The sequence below is a fragment of the Mus caroli genome, unplaced genomic scaffold (genome assembly GCF_978045245.1).
Source record: "Mus caroli unplaced genomic scaffold, Mus_caroli_1 scaffold_3, whole genome shotgun sequence".
Classification (NCBI taxonomy): domain Eukaryota; kingdom Metazoa; phylum Chordata; class Mammalia; order Rodentia; family Muridae; genus Mus; species Mus caroli.
The window spans coordinates 33,119,283-33,135,761 of record NW_028227258.1 but is presented as its reverse complement, the minus strand read 5'-3'; the positions used below and the strand labels follow the sequence as shown (position 1 = coordinate 33,135,761).

The window sequence follows — 16,479 nt, the reverse complement described above, 5'->3', positions numbered from 1 at the left end:
AAGGTGTCAGAGACATGAACAAGATGTCACACTAAGAAGCAAGTGAACTGTTGATCAAGGTGCTCAATGGTGTCTATATTCTCTATCACCATAAAAAATATGTGGTAAACCAGGCATTGTGATATGTGCCTACAGTGCACGCCCAGTACTCAGGCGGCTGAGACAGGGGGGTCAGAAGTTTCAGGCTCATCTGAGAAAGTTCCATGCTATTCTGGGCTACATAGTGAGACCTTATCTCTAAAAACAAAAAGAAAAAAGAAAAAAGAAAAAAGAAAAAAGAAAAAGGGACAAAAGAAAATGTTTAAAATGTTTATGCATACTTGTGAAACTGAATGTAAGTTTGGCGAATACCTGTCGGATCTTCCTCCCTCCAGACTGTACCGAAGGTAGTTCATGCCATCCAGGAACTGACTGCTGGGCAGTGAGTCATCTCCGAGCTCCTTCAGATCTTCTGGCCTGAGGTATTCTCCCCCATCACCTGTCACTGTGTCATCACCTGGGGCAATCAGACGACAGTGAAGGAAGGCACTTGTTCACTTAGTTCCAACAACAAAATATGCCCATAGTGCATTCACACGACACCTTGGGTAACAGCAAAACACTGCCCATCAGGAAGCCACAGAACCCATGCACATGTCTACAGATGGCTAAAGCCTATAGAGAGAGTATTTGATTAATTTCCCCAAAAGGCATCAAGGAAAAAAATAATTAACTGAATTGTAACTCTTTGAATATCTTTCAACTAGCTTTATTCATTCTGTCTGTTATGATGACAAGTCTAGCTTATAGATTAGCCCAGTGTGTAGATTACTAACATTTTCTCAGAAGTGTATACAATAATTCTGTGCATAAACCAGTATTAATAGTCTCTTCACGCCATTGACTATGTGCTAGGATATATGAGATAGCGCTACAATGAGAAATTATCTACTGATTGATTGATAATGTGTGTGTGTGTCTGTATCTGTATTTTTGTGTGTCTCTCTGTTAGTGTGTGTGTCTCTGCCCATATGTGTGTATGTCTGTGTGTATCTCTGCATGTGTATCTGTGCTTGTTTCTGTGTCCCTCTCTAGGTGTCTCTCTGTGTGTGTATCTCATGTTTCAGTGTACAGAGACATGTGAAAATCAGAGGAATATGGTCTCTCCCTCCACTGTGAAGGACCTGGAGCTTGATCTAGTTTATCAGGCTTGGCAGGAAGACCTTACCTTCTGAAAACCACATTGCTGCTCATGAATTTGATAATAATATATTACAAGATTTATCAGACCTTATAAGATTAAAGATACAAAAGAGCACTAAAGTAGAAAGAAATAAGTTCCAAGGACAGGACTACTAAAATCTAGACATGGTCTGACTTGGGGATAAGCCTAGTCATTTTTAGAGAGTTTAATTCACGTTCAGGAAGACACTCTGAGACCCCTTTTCAAGTGTGAAAAGGTGATGGAAATGGTGAAATACAAGACATACAAAAGGCCGTGCATTCCGTATCCCTTAAGCAAGAACCTAAACATTACCTAACACTCAAAAGTGCATGCTTCCTCGTTTCCTTCCTCCCTTACCCTATCCCCACGATCCAATCAATCGAACTTGGCTTAAGTCCATAATACTACCCAAGTTAGGGCATTCTGGGCTTAAGTCCATTATACTACCCAGGTTAGGGCCTCCTGAGCTTCCTCTGGTTTAGATTCTGGATACCAACCTGATTCTCCTGAGTTTCCAGTTCTGACCCCAGTCTCTCAGTTGTCAAGGTGGTCACAGGGAACAAAACTAACTCAAAATAAGTTTCTAGTCTTTGTGTGCTAGAAGGTCTCAATACTCCTTAATAAGACATGACCCACATTTTAGATTTTCTTACTCAACCTCTTTCTTGTCATGCCTTGGTGGGGAGAAGGTTCAGAAAGGATGGATGTAGCTGGGTCCAGCAGCACAACCTGGGAGTGAACACAGCCCCAGACTTCCTCCCTGGTGTTTAGGGATATGTGTTACAAAAGTGCATGAAAAGGAGAGTGAGCCATCTGAACAATATATTTAAAATAAAATACACCCTTTAAAAAATGCTGACAAGCCAACGCAGCATTTAAAACCCTCTAATCACACTGAGTTCACCAGGCCATGGCTGTCCTTAATATTCTCCCCCATTCTCCGCCTCTTTTGGTGGTTGTTCTGAGAACAACCTGCTATGCTCAGTTTATTAAAAACGAGGCTTAGGAATTTTGGAGACACCTGTGGTGTAATAAATAGATCATGATGTCATCATTATGACCCCAAAAATCAAGTCTCGAAGGCTAGCAACAGTGTCCAGAACCTAATCTGCTATTGTTAACAGGAGTGACACTTGTCTCAGGCCAAATCTTGATTCTGTATATAATTTCTCTTTAAGTTATTTGCACATAAAAATACCGTTGTTCAGGACTGTGTATCAACACTGAGTGATGGAAAGTATTATAAGAAGAGTTAGAGGAGATTCATATTTATCTACGTCTATTTCTAGAGCCTTATGCCTTCTATCTTCTTGAAAACATGGTCTAGAGTGTTGTCTCTAATCAGCCTCCTATACCACCAGATTCATGAAGGATTCTCCTTCCGTACAGTAAAGCGCTAACCTTTCTTTAGCCAGTCTTAGGCCTTTTAAAATATAATACTCAGTCTTCTCTTCCTTTTATAATCAAACTTCCTTTCATAACCAGACCCTTGCTATTGTTAACTGATTCTAGTAATTAAACAATGAGCAAGAGGTGACTTCCTTGATAATAACGCTCCTTGACATCTCAGACAGAATCTCTCCTAGTCTTTTTCCTATTACTTTCAGTCTTTCTTCTCAGGTTCCTTTGTCTGAAATGGTATTCCTATACGACCCCCCCCCCCCGCTATGTCCCATTTACCACACATTATTAAACCTTCAAGGGCCTCATAGAATATACTGTGTTAAAAAGTGGACCCATCTTAGACCTTTGTCACATCCCAAATATATATCTCAGTTTCCTCCAAGAATTCTGCACCCGGATTTTCTGTAAGTACCTCACATTCAGCATGAGAAAACAAAATACTTATTTGTCCACTTCGGACCTCACCAACCTGACAAACTTTCTATATGAGATCCTTGTAAAAAGTTGTATCCATGCTTTTAGTGAGGGAGATGGGAAAGATGAGGGATCTCTTTGTCTATCTATCTATCTATCTATCTATCTATCTATCTATCTATCTATCCATCATCTATCCATCCATCTATCTTCTATCTATGTATATCTATCATCTATCTTCTATCTATCCATCCATCTTCTATCTATCTATCTATCTATCTATCTATCTATCTATCTATCTATCTATCTATGGGTATGAGTATTTTACCTGCATGCATGTATGCCTATTGCGTATGACTGCTAGATCCCCTGGAACTAGGTTTATAATGGTTGTGAGCCACCATGTGGGGTCTGGGAATCAAACCCAGGTCCTCTGATAGTGGTTAAGTGCTCTTAATTGCTGAGCAGTCTATTTTAAAATAACATTCTGAATTAAGAACATTAGCTCTTGCTCGCATACATAGAATTCTGTTCAACTTGGGAAGAACTTTGCTATTACATAATAATTGTTCCCTGACATATGCTCTATTATTAACTTATCTGGTATAAAACAGTCAGACACAACTGTTTTTCCCATATTATATAACAAACTTAATGTGAGTTTCCTTGTTGTTTCTTGTACTTGGAGCAATGTCTTCCTAAAAGATGTATTCATTTAATAGATGACTTTCAAATTAACGAATTCATTTTTTGTTGTATTTCCCAGGGTTTTTTTTTAGACATTTCTGGGTAGCTCCTCCCTAGGGCTTATAAGGCATGGGTATACTACAGTTTTTGTTGTTGTTGTTTTTAAGTAAAATTGATTTTGGTAATCTAAAACTACAAGATTCTACATGATTGGTGACTGGTATATTAGCTATGCCAGGACTCTGTGGAACACAGATATCAAAAGTATGGGGATTAAATTAAGATCAAATAGTGTGGTCACAAGGGTTACCCATTGTAATGACCACTATGATGCTTGGACAGAGACTCTCTGAAATGTCACTGGCTCCTGCCCTTGCCCTGGCCCTTGCTCTTGCTATTGAAATATGGGGAGACCTGATACCCTCTTCTAGCCTCTGTAGGTACTACATGCAAATGATGAACATTCACTCATCAGACACACACAGTAAACCACTTTAAATTAATTGTATCATTTAATAGTAATAATCATTTAATAAGTGTATCATTACACACCTGGCCATCTCCTCACACCCAGTCCTTTCCTCCCTCAATAATTTTTTTAAAGATATTTAGTGGTTAACTTATCTCTATTCTTGACTATCTTTTAGAAAACAATCACATTACTACTTCTAATTATTTATTTGCTGAGGCTGACCTTACTTCCCCCTGCCCCCCACTTTGAGACAGATTCTCTCTACATAGCATAAATCTGGCTGTCCTGGAACAAAGGACATGGATAGGCTGGTCTCAAACTTGGAAACACCCACCTGCCTCTGTCTCCCTAGTACTGAGAGTAAAGGCTTGTACCCCCATGCCCAGCCCAGGGGGAACCTCCATTGTCTGCTCTGAGTTATCCCCCTGCCTATGCCTCCTAAGTAACTGTGACTACAGATACATGCTACCATACCTGGATTATAATTTAATAATATATTCTTCTCAACCAAGAAGGGCAATATGAGCATTCAGCTCAAGCAGTCTTAGCTGAAAGTGTAGACAGTAACTAATAGATTAGTTACCAATATGTCATGCTTACTCCAGTACTAAAGAATTACTTTTCCTCAAAGTCTCTATTCTTAAAAAAAACAAATTCCTCTGGGGAAACATTATTACAATGGTCCTCGAAGAAAATAATTTTGTTTAATACGTCTCCATAATAGCTGCTAAATTATCACCAGAAGAAGCAAATCATGGCTTTAAACTTACAAGTTAATAAAATGCACACATCACACGCACACATGCACAATTCCATCCCCCGTTGCACAAGCTATTTCCAAAGAAACGTTAGTATTAATCCAAAAGATTTAAGACATCAACAAGCTGCTGCTATGAAGCTAAGAAAAGTTAAAAGCAAAGCAAAGCGATCACTCCGAGTCCTTATGGTACCTGAATCACTAAGCGCTTCCCCATCAATAAAGTGGTCACCAAACTGCTTAAGGGCTGTACAACATATGAATGAGAATCAGAAAGAGAATCCCACCAAAGCCATGTATGGTGTGCATACATGGATGTTGGAACTCTGCTAGCAAATACTAGAACACAACACACACTCGTAATAAATACTCAGAACTGCAGCCTTTGGCAGGACTTTAAAAAAATGACTCATCATAATACATTGATCCAACATTCATTTATTCTTGTCTTAATTCTTATGCACACTGACACAGCTCAGTGCATATTGCCAATAAAAAGGCAGCCTGGTTCCAACTGATTCCAAGTAAGACTAAGACTGGAAAGCTTTGCCTTGAGATTTCATGTCGAAGAACCTAAAGATGTATTAATATTTTCTATAGAGTCTCTAACTCTCAGGCCCGGGTCCAACTTCATGGCAATGATTTTGCAAAGATATGCATTCATTTTCCATGTCCATATGAAATGGTAATAGGTTTTGCAATCCCCACACGCTGGCTTTGCGACTGGAGCTTGCATACCCTATGTGGTGCATCTGTCATCTTAGGGTAGCTGTTTTTTGTTGCTGGTGGTGTTCCTTTTTGTTTTGGTGGTTTTATTTCAGAAAGATAGCACAGGGAAATTCAAAATGTAGAACAAAGAAAAGTCACTGAGGAGGTAGACAAGAACCTTTTTGTGCCAAACATGGATGCTTAGCCTACCTGAAGCTGTCCCCTGCACTTGTTTTAGAAAAAGCCTTTTTCAGGGCTTTGAATCAACTGTCTAGATTAGCAGTTCTCAACCTGTGAGGCACAACTCCTATGGTGGTCCCATGTCAGATGTCCTACATTTAAAATATTTATATTGTGATTCATGAAAGTAGCAAAATTACAGTTATGAAGTGGCAACAAAAAATAATTTTATGGTTTGGCGTCACCTCAACATGAGGTATTAAAGGGACACAGCATTAGGAAGGGTGAGATCCACTGGCTTAGGTAATTTTTATCAACTCTAAAACCATCATGAAAGTACAGATCTTTCTGAGCATAAAGGATACCTTAGTTGTGCTGAGACTGCACTATTTGGTGCTGAGGTCCTTTTATGCCTTTTTAGGGCTGTTTTCTTCTGAGTTTAATATATATTCTGGCATTTGTACTAATCAGATATTTCTTAATATACCACTGATGACGAACGTTTTGCATTTCTTCAAGGCATGTGAATATGAAATGTTTCGGTATAATTAGTATATGTATTAATAGTGGCTATAATATCAGCCAGCTATTTTAAGCACATGGGTGATTTCAAGTTTCTTTCTTATTCCCCAGTCTTGCTAGTCATTAGAGATTAAAAGTAAGAATGGCAAAGATACATAGACCTGACTTGCCTATTTTTTCAATGGCAAGTGTAAATTTAGTGGACTAAAGATTGCAACCGGGTTCTAAATGTTAAGATGCTACCATCCATACTACCTTTGTCCCTAAAGAGATTTTAGTTCCCTCGTGTAACAACATGGCAGCTGTCACAAAAGACCAGAGGAAAGACTCACCCTCTTCATCAGAAACATCAAGGACCTCCGTCATCGTCTCAGGAACATTTAGCTTATGTTTTTCCGTGATAGTCTAGAAAGAGAGAAATCATTCATTGCAAAGTTAAAAACAAAACCAGACAAAAGATGAACAGAGCCACAGAGGCGACCCCTGTCTAACAGCAGCAGCAAGGCATCAGACCTCAAACACCCCCCTCTCATCCACACGGACATTTAGAAACGGACTCTCTTTCATGAAAACACCTTTGTTCTCTCTGAAGATAAATGACCAATGATTCCAGGAACATTGTACCAGAGAAGATTCATTACTGTTAGTCCCCATTTGAAAAATTGAGTCTTTAGTAATGGTGCTTGTAATTAGTCATACTGAGAAACCAAAGTAATGACTTCAAGACATCTCTAAGATGAACTAAGTGAAGTTTCCAGAAAAACTTCACAATGAAGCATAAACATGCAATGTAGTCAAAGCAAAACCCATCAGAAAGATGCTGTAAACAAGGTAGGCTATGTAAATGATATGGAACACATGTCCACAGGCGTTAGAGGACCAGCGATAGAGAATAAGTCATCTGTATAGTGTTCACAGTCTATGGTTGTAGTTTATTGCTTATTGGCTTTCTACAGTGCTCTCCTGAGTGACCAACAGCAAAGCGTTTCATCCCTGATGTGGGATAAGGAGCATAGAGATCAGGGTCCTCTGGCTTCATGGCTTCCAGTTGTAGACTCATCTCATGAGCTGGAAGGCCTCAGCAAGTCCTTTAACTTGACTATGCCTCAGTTTCCTTGTTGAAAACCACAGACTAATGTTCCATAAAGTAGTCATGAATGCTAATACAGGAGTACTGAGAGCAGTCCTCAGTAGGCTAGAAGTCAACAAACATCATCTGGAATAACTGGTCATTGTAATTGGAAACTATATTCATCTTAGGAATGACAGGCCTCAGAAGTTGTTAGTCACTTGTGCAGCAAGGAATTCCACAATCGTTATATGACAAACACAACACAGGGATTTCAAAATGAAGAAAAAAAAAAAAAAAAGGCCTGGTACAGAGAGACAAATATCATGTGACTTCACTACTTGGAGAAATTGTTTAAAAGTCCAAATCATAGAAACAGATAGCAGAATCATGGTTACCAGGGGTTGAGCGCAGGCAAGAGAGGTGTGGGCTGGTGTTCAATGGATACAAAATATCAATCAAATGAGAAGTGTAATGCATGACACTCCACACTGCTCAGATAATACCACGGTGTACTATACACTTGAAAAGGTCTTTTGTCCATCATTTTTCTGAGAGTGCCATATATCTCAGACTGGCCTCCAACCCATAAACTTGCTATGTACAAGGACAACCCTGTAACTCCGACCCTTCTCTCTCCACTTCTCAAGAGCCTGGATTCCACATGTACACCAGGATAACTTGTATGAAGAAGCATTTGTGATGGACCCCAGGGCCTTACGCATATTAAGAGAACCCTGTACTGACTGAGCTATGTCCTTAGTCCCAGTATACTTGAAATTTTCCAAGACAATGTAGGTACTCTCTGCACATCCACCCACAAATGATGAGTGTACAATGTGACAATAAACAAATTGGCAGATTTAGCCATTTTCCCAATGTATACACATCTCAAATTATCACATTGCACACCAAGAATATGCACCATTGTGCCAATTTTAAAAGTGAGACTCCTGTATACAAAAAGGAACCTCACAGCTTTAAATATAAATAAAGCTCCTCAAGTTATACTTGAATAACTTGAATATACTTGAATATACTCAAATGTGTAATTTAAAGTGCACCAGTAAATGTAGTGCACCAGTTGACAGTTAGGAGAACATGAAAAGAATAAACTCTTGACAAAGAGGAGAATGAAGCAGCAAAGCACCAGAGCGTGCTGAGTGTGTTGTGTAGACGTCTGTACTTTGTTCTACAGGTACTAAAAACTTGTTTCAGTGAGGACAATGACTCAGTCACTGGGCTGTTGCCAAATCAGAAAAGGCCAACAGATTGCCAAGAGACTATGAAGGGATACAAGAGACATAGGTCAAGAACAACAGGACTGAGTCAATCAGAAGTGGTGAGGCCCAAGTCTTTTGCCAACTGTTCTTTAAAAAAAAAAAAAAAAAAAAAAAAAAAAAAAAAAAAAAAAAAAAAACCTTTTAAGATTTATTTATCTGGCCTGGCAGTGGTGCTGCACGCCTTTGATTCCAGCACTTGGGAGGCAGAGGCAGAGGCAGAGGCAGAGGCAGAGGCAGAGGCAGAGGCAGAGGCAGAGGCAGAGGCAGAGGCAGAGGCAGAGGCAGAGGCAGAGGCAGAGGCAGAGGAGGCAGAGGAGGCAGAGGCAGAGGCAGAGGCAGAGGCAGAGGCAGAGGCAGAGGCAGAGGCAGAGGCAGAGGCAGAGGCAGAGGCAGAGGCAGAGGCAGAGGCAGAGGCAGAGGCAGAGGCAGAGGCAGAGGCAGAGGCAGAGGCAGAGGCAGAGGCAGAGGCAGAGGCAGAGGCAGAGGCAGAGGCAGAGGCAGAGGCAGAGGCAGAGGCAGAGGCAGAGGCAGAGGCAGAGGCAGAGGCAGAGGCAGAGGCAGAGGCAGAGGCAGGTGGATTTCTGAGCTCAAGGCCAGCCTGGTCTACAGAGTGAGTTTCAGGGCAGCCAGGGCTACACAGAGAAACCCTGTCTTGAAAAACAAAAACAAAAACAAACAAACAAACAAAGATTAAAAAAAACAAATAAAAAAAGATTTTAAAAATATTTATTTATCTAAGGTATATGAGTATGCTGTCTTCATTCACAGCAGAAGAGGACACAGGATCCCAATACAGATGGCTGTGAGCCACCATGTGGATGCTGGGACCTTTTGAACTCAGGACCATTGGAAGAGCAGCCAGTGCTCTTAACCACTGAGCCATCTCTCCAGACCCAACATTTTTTTTTTTAATAGCAAATGTGTTTTCTTTTGTTTTCAGAACAACACTAAGAAAAATGTCTTAGATGACCTATTGTGAGGTAGCAAACAGGAACAGACAGGCAAGCAGGCCTTACTTCCCAGTCCCTGCTACCCACATGCTGGATGGTTTGTTTCTCTGTCATCGTGGGTTCTGCATCTTATGCTGTGGACATTTTGTACATATTCCTTTCTCTATCATAAACCTTTCCTTAGACTATCAGATATGATTTACACAGAGAAATACTTCCTGATATATCCCCAATAACTTTATTTAATTCTATGTACGTATACACACACAACAATATATGGCTCAGTCTCTCAAAGAAGAGTGGGAGTCATTTCAGAGATAGAGTCATTTCTGAAATTTTATACACACATATACATATATACATATATATAATTTGATATTTGATGTGATAAAATTATGTTAAAATATATTTTTAGAGTGACAAAACAGGCTTTCTATTGAGTGGAGTCTTTGTTTAAAGACAATGCAGAAAGTAAAAGGTCAGAGAATCTCACGGTGTATAGGTAAAGGAACAATTGAAGCTCGTGTTAGCAAGTCCAGCTTGCCTATATGACTCTTGGGATGTTTACATAAGACCACAGGTATTGACTTAATGAAAGCAAACTAAATCAAGACTGTAAGAAAGAGAAATCCAAGGCCCAATGATATCACCAAGATTAAACAGCAGATAAGCATCTACGAGGTGAACAAATGTAACGGGCTTTTATAATGAAGTATTTTATTTATTATCAGTTGAGCATTTCAAATTTGAGCTAGAATTTTAGCTCAGTTAAATTATAAACTGTATATTATAGACTTCATCTCTAGCTGTCCATTAGAATTATGAAAAGCAGTTTTAAAATATCTTTGAGCAGAAAACATGGCTCAGATGGTCTAATGCCTGTTACAGAACCATGAGGATCTGAGTTCAGATCTCCGGCACCCATGACAAACCTGGGTGCATACTTGTGATGCCAGAGCTGGGACATGGGGAGACCCCAGAGCTTGCTGGGCAGCCAGAGTCACTAAATCAATGGACTCCAGGTTCAAGGAGAGCCTGCCTGGAAACCTAAGACAGATAGGAATTGAAGAGGACACTGTCTATATGGACCTCTGACCTTCAATTGTATACACACACATACACACACACACACACACACACACACACACACACACACACACACACACACAGTTCTGCTGTTAGAGTCTCAACACACAATAATAATAAGTCTCCATTCTGGGTCAAGGATGGTGGCGCACGCCTTTAATCCCAGCACTTGGGAGGCAGAGCAGGCAAATTTCTGAGTTCGAGGTCAGCCTGGTCTACAGAGTTCCAGGACAGCCAGGGCTACACAGAGAAACCCCTATCTCGAAACAAACAAACACTACAACAACAACAACAAAAAAACAAATTCCCATTTAGTTCAAGACTAGCCTGGACTACAAAGTCAGTTCCCGGACAGCCATTGCTACATACTTAGACCTAGTCTCAGGGGGGAAGGGGGAGGCGCAGGGGGGCGGGGGAAGGAATCCCATTTAGTTACATTATGGAACTCAATTTAAGGCTCATAGTTTTAGCCTTAAGGGTACTGCCACACTGTAACATATCCTACTATACTTTTCTGAAACATATTAAATAAGTATCTAAATGTAAATAAAATGATTTAATAATGTGACTATATCTATTGTATTTAGTGTGAGCATTCTTTCTTTGTTCTTGCAAGAACAGGCTGCTTTCTTTGGAATTAAATGCTATTATATAAGAAAATGTATACGGCAAGAGGTCAAAAGCAGCATACAGCAATCATTTGCTCACAGAGATTTCTCTGAATAATCACACGGCCCTCAATGTAAAATGCAATTTGTAGCATGGATTTTAAGTTGATGTACTCCCAACCTTCACAGGGCATCAGCCGATGTTTGTTGAATGCACAAATAAATCTTCCTACTCGGGAATAATGTAATTAGGTTTAATATACAATTTCCTTTTCAAATAAAATATCCTTAAGGTATTGGTTGACTGAAATATATTATTTTAAACAACTGCATTTGAACAGTACACGGAGAACAAAGCTATAATTCAAGGATCATGGACTTCTCTTTCTGCTGCAGAATCCAAGATGTTATGGTCAAGACAGGAAACTACTTTAAAAATGAAAATACGAAGTATTCTGTGCACAAGATTAATGAGATATAATTAAATCGGACAATGAGTTACTCATCATGATATGGGAAAGCATAGATAATAAAATATAAACTGCTATTATGGTATTTTATAAATACAGGATAATATCTGGCTTTCTGTGTGTCTGGGAAGACTATATGCTTAACTAACCAGGCTTAGTCAGCCACTATATTCACCCCACCCCAAACCCCAACCTGCCAACCACACTTCTCAAGCCATCAAAGCACAGTGAGTGAATTTGGCCATCACATGACCTTTCAACACCCTCCCCCTTTGGCTGTCATCAGGTCACCTGCAGGCTATACCTCTTTTGTTAATGTCAGTCACATTTGTTAATATAACTTTCCTAACTAGATAAAATACAAAGTGTATTATTGGCTTTCTATAAAAACTAAGATAAGTACTCTGTAAAGTTTCAACACAAATAAATGTTTCTCCCCAAGTAACTGCCTAGTTGTGAGTGAGACAATTATAAATGATTTAGAAAATATATATCAGAAAAATGTAAGAATTGTGTACACCACATGTTTCTTTCAGAAAACATACAGAATGCATAAGTGTATAAAATATTTTTAAAGATGCATTTGTTTTTAATGTGTATGAATATTTGCATTCATGTATGTACATATATTACATGCATGCATGGAGCCTAAGAATGCCAAAAGAGGGCTTCAACTCCACTGGAACTGGGGCTATAGACAGTTGTCAACTGCCATGTGGTTACTGGAAAGTGATTTGGGGTCCTTTCCAAGAATGGCGTGTTAACCACTGGGCCACCTCTTCAGGCGCAATAAGTTATCTACATTTTGTAAAGTATATACACACATGCAGTGACTATTCATGGTGTTTGGGCAAAGATGACAACTTAGCCATCTGAACAAGGAACTACTTTCACAGAAAAAAAAAAAAAAAAAAAAAAAAAGGTGGTTGAACGATGTCAAGTGACATCACCCGTATTCACTGCACGTTCATTTTGATGGCTCCTTTAACAGACATGTTATCCAATCAAATTAGAATGTGGAACTTACATTTTCTTCATTGCTTTAAGAAAATCTACTTTAATGATTAAAAGGGTTGTATATTTAATATGACTTATATGTGGTAACTTTGGGTAATTTATTAAATAATTTATGTTCTACTTAGCAATGATTATTTGCCACATAATACATCATTTTAAAATTACACAAATAACAACAACAACCAGTTGATGATAGTGGATTACATGGAGGTATAAGTCTTTTTCCCATAGTTTTTCCAATCTTAGCAGACTGTGGCTGTTGTAACGTGCCCCCATTCTGGCAAACTTACAGTGACTTCATCCTAAGACAAGGCTGAACGGCCTCGCCTCCCCTGCTGTGTCTCTCAGGGTAAATTTAGAAAAGGCAAGGTTAAGGAAGCAAGCCATGATTCCACAGAGGCTGGGCAATCTGGGACGCCCAGCTCTGCTCTCACACAATGCCTGCATTCATACTCTGGGGTAAAGAACTGGGGAGAAAAGTTTCTTTTCTTCAAGGGAACTCACGTGGCTGCACAAGTGGCACACCCTCTAAAGGCAAGCGACAGGAGATGTGTCCATCACTTCTGCGGTTATAATCCAATGGCTACGTTCAATGGTAACCGTGCTGTGGACCATTTGATTCGCTAGAACTCATCATGAAATGCCTTGCCCTGCTTGCTGTCCTCAGAGCACTGGTGTTTGCTTGTTCGTTGTCAATCAGTAAACTTTAGAAAATGACATTAAATATGACATACTATCTAAAGCCAATGAAGTACACCTCTTGGGTGGTACTTCTGGTTGAAAACTAGTTAGGAATCATTCTTTCACAAAAGTTTGGCCAAACTGCTTTTTGGAGAAATCAAGATTAATTATATTGGCATGGTTAGAAAGTCGTCTTTGTGATCCAGCAGCCTAAACTGAATTCCAGATGTGTCTCTCCACATCTAGCACACTACTAATCTTACATACTAATTATGAGGTATCATAGACAGCACTTTATGGAGGGAAGAAAACATGGAGAAGAAGAATGAAGGTGCATCACCTCCCAAAGGGAAGGGCGCTGCAAGAAGAGAACCCATCCACACTTTTCAGTTTAAATTCCGTGTCTCAAACCGAACACAATTCTATCAGAAGCCAGTTAAGGGAACGAGAAAATAAAGATACAGCAGGGTCAAGACAGGCAGCCATTGAGATGGAGAGATGGCCTAGGAGTTAAGAGCACTGGCTGCTCTTCCCGAGGACCTGGGTTCAATCTGTAGGGAAGTTGGTTTATTTAATGTGAATGATGTGCCTTAGCTGAAATCTGATATTCTATGTATTATTTATGGTTTATTGGCCCCTTCACCTAGAAATTTGAGTCTTAAGGGTAGTGTGTATTTATCAAATCATGGTCAGCATTAAAATGGACATAAATGATAATATAGTAATGAATAAAACATAATGGAATATAAATAATTAAAAAGCAAGAACTCTTAAAATGTCCTAAAAGCAGTTGCCTTGTATTTGAGGTAACTCTTGGAGATAGGATCTTCCACGCCTGTCCTGTATATTTGATTTCTAACAAGCCATCAGAAAGCTTGCTAAGAGATGATAAGTAGCATTTTTTTAAAAAAAATAAAATCAGCAGTGTGTGTTGGGGGATGCACTTCACCTGTGTAACTGCAGAATACACACCACGGTGCCCAGAGGATAGACAGTCTAGGCTTCTCAGTCTTAACTGTACACCTTGTTTGAGATAGGACCTCATTGTTTGCAGCTTTGAACCCACCCCAGTAGCTGGCCCCCCAGGTTCCACAAATTCTCCTGCCTTCACCTCCAATCTTATCAGAGGAGCACCATATGTGCATTATATGAGTTCTGGGATCCAAATGAAGTTCTCACACTTGTAAGGCAACTGTACTAGCCACTGAGCCGTTTCCCAGCCTTGTAATTAGAATACTTAAATTAAGTGCTAGTTGCTTCTGTTTTAACATACATGTCTTTATGAGTAAGATCATTTGTTCTGATTCATATTTATTCACCTCAAATCTTGAAAATAAGATGTGAAGTTTCACAATGTTGTTGATGTTTAAAAAAAAAAAAAGAATATATTTTTCTTCTGTATCATGCTTCTTCACCCCTTCCCCCTTGCTTGGGCAGAGGAGCTGGGTTAGAACCACTGATGTTTTTCAGCATGAAGCACAGAGGCTTCTCACATCTTAGTCCAGTAAAGAAGAAATGTTACTTAGCAAAATGACAGGGGAATAGGGCCAAGAGAGGGTAAGAGCCACAAGGCCGCCATCTAGCTGCAGTTCAGTGAAAACACAGATTCATAATTCCTAGGGAGGAAAAAGTAATAAAATAGGCAAAAGAAAAGCCCCAAGACTTCTGACAGTATATATGTATGCGCTCAGCCAATTTTGCCACTAAAGCCTTCGTTTCTTCTGATGTGCATGCTATTCTGAGGTGACATAACCAGGTAGGTCTCCATATGAAGACTTCCTCTTACAAAAAACAAAAACAAAAACAAAAACAAACAAACAAAAACAACAAAATATATTTTTTTAAAGCAATTAAGATCCAGCCATACAGAAAGACCTTAAATATTCTTACCACAAGAAAATGAAGGTTTGAGGAGATGGACACATTTATCTTCATTTGAGCAACCCGTAATGGAAACACATACCATAGTACTGTTTGACATTACAGAAACCTGGGCTTTTTTTTTTTTTCCTGAACTAACTTAAAATGTTTAAATAGAATATAATTTTAATTAGAAAAAAAGCCCTAGCCATATAGAATGACTCCAAAATAGGGTGATTAACATTGACAAGTCTTTTCTTGTATAGAATCTACCAATTCTCTCCTTTAGATCTTTATAACTACTGTGTGTGCTGGCTAAAGGCGACGGGTCTGTTTAAAGAGTGAGCAGTCAGCTGCCTCCCCTCTCCAAGTTCAGCCTATATTGTGCAGTTCATTAATTATTCATACTCCACTCTATTTAAAACTGCACGTCACAGCAACTGTAGTCTACTTCAATGCCTGTCAACAGGGACTTTCCGTTAGCCCTTGAAACAAAATTCCTTTCTTTTCCCTCCCATCGATTAAAAGAAGCGAGTGTTCCCAAACACTGCATGCAGCCATCCTAGCTGGGAGCATTTACTGGAACCTTATCCTGAATACGTTGTTGTTGATTTGTGGTTTTATTGTTTCCATAGAACATCTCCTGTTTTGTTGTTTCTCTGTAGAGATAAATTTAAAAGCTATTGTTCATAGCCTCTGTGCTTAAGTTAAAGCTAAAAAGAAAAAAAAAGAAGTTCTCCCTGGAGCCTATGCCGAGACCAAGGCGCCTCCTTGTTAGCTTTGCTTTAGGGATTTTTTTCTGGCAAAGGCCAACGGTCATGACTTCTGCCTCCTCAAGGATCGATAGACTTTTTAAAGCTGTGGAAATAAAGGATTTTAGGCATACACTAGACATCTGCAATTTTCCTTTTGTATTCTAAAAAAATTACCAGGCATCAGAAGGAAAAGAAGAAATGTAAGGATGCCTTGTTGTGTGCAGAAATGCATTTAACTCATCAGCGGGTCTTTTCAGATGCCGCCTGACCTCTGGGCCAAGTTGAAGTTGGCGGCAGAGTGTGGTACCTCTCTGTCAGCGGTAGGTGTCACACACAACTAGAGGAAAGAGAT

At 39.5% G+C, this 16,479-nt stretch overlaps 1 protein-coding gene across 6 annotated transcripts in view; it reads right to left on the bottom strand.

Annotated features, from left to right (window-relative positions):
* Window positions 1-16,479, bottom strand: part of Ank2 (ankyrin 2) — a 605,825-nt gene that overhangs the window by 62,501 nt on the left and 526,845 nt on the right. For 4 of the 6 annotated variants that reach the window (XM_029474795.2, XM_085835541.1, XM_085835542.1 and 1 more), the window contains 3 exons: window positions 6,681-6,753; window positions 5,132-5,185; window positions 352-496 (listed from right to left, as the gene is read on the bottom strand). In XM_029474795.2, the coding sequence (XP_029330655.1) occupies window positions 352-496; window positions 5,132-5,185; window positions 6,681-6,753 (272 nt within the window). The remainder of the gene's footprint in view (window positions 1-351; window positions 497-5,131; window positions 5,186-6,680; window positions 6,754-16,479) is intronic. The other 2 variants (XM_085835544.1, XM_085835545.1) reach the window with 1 other exon arrangement.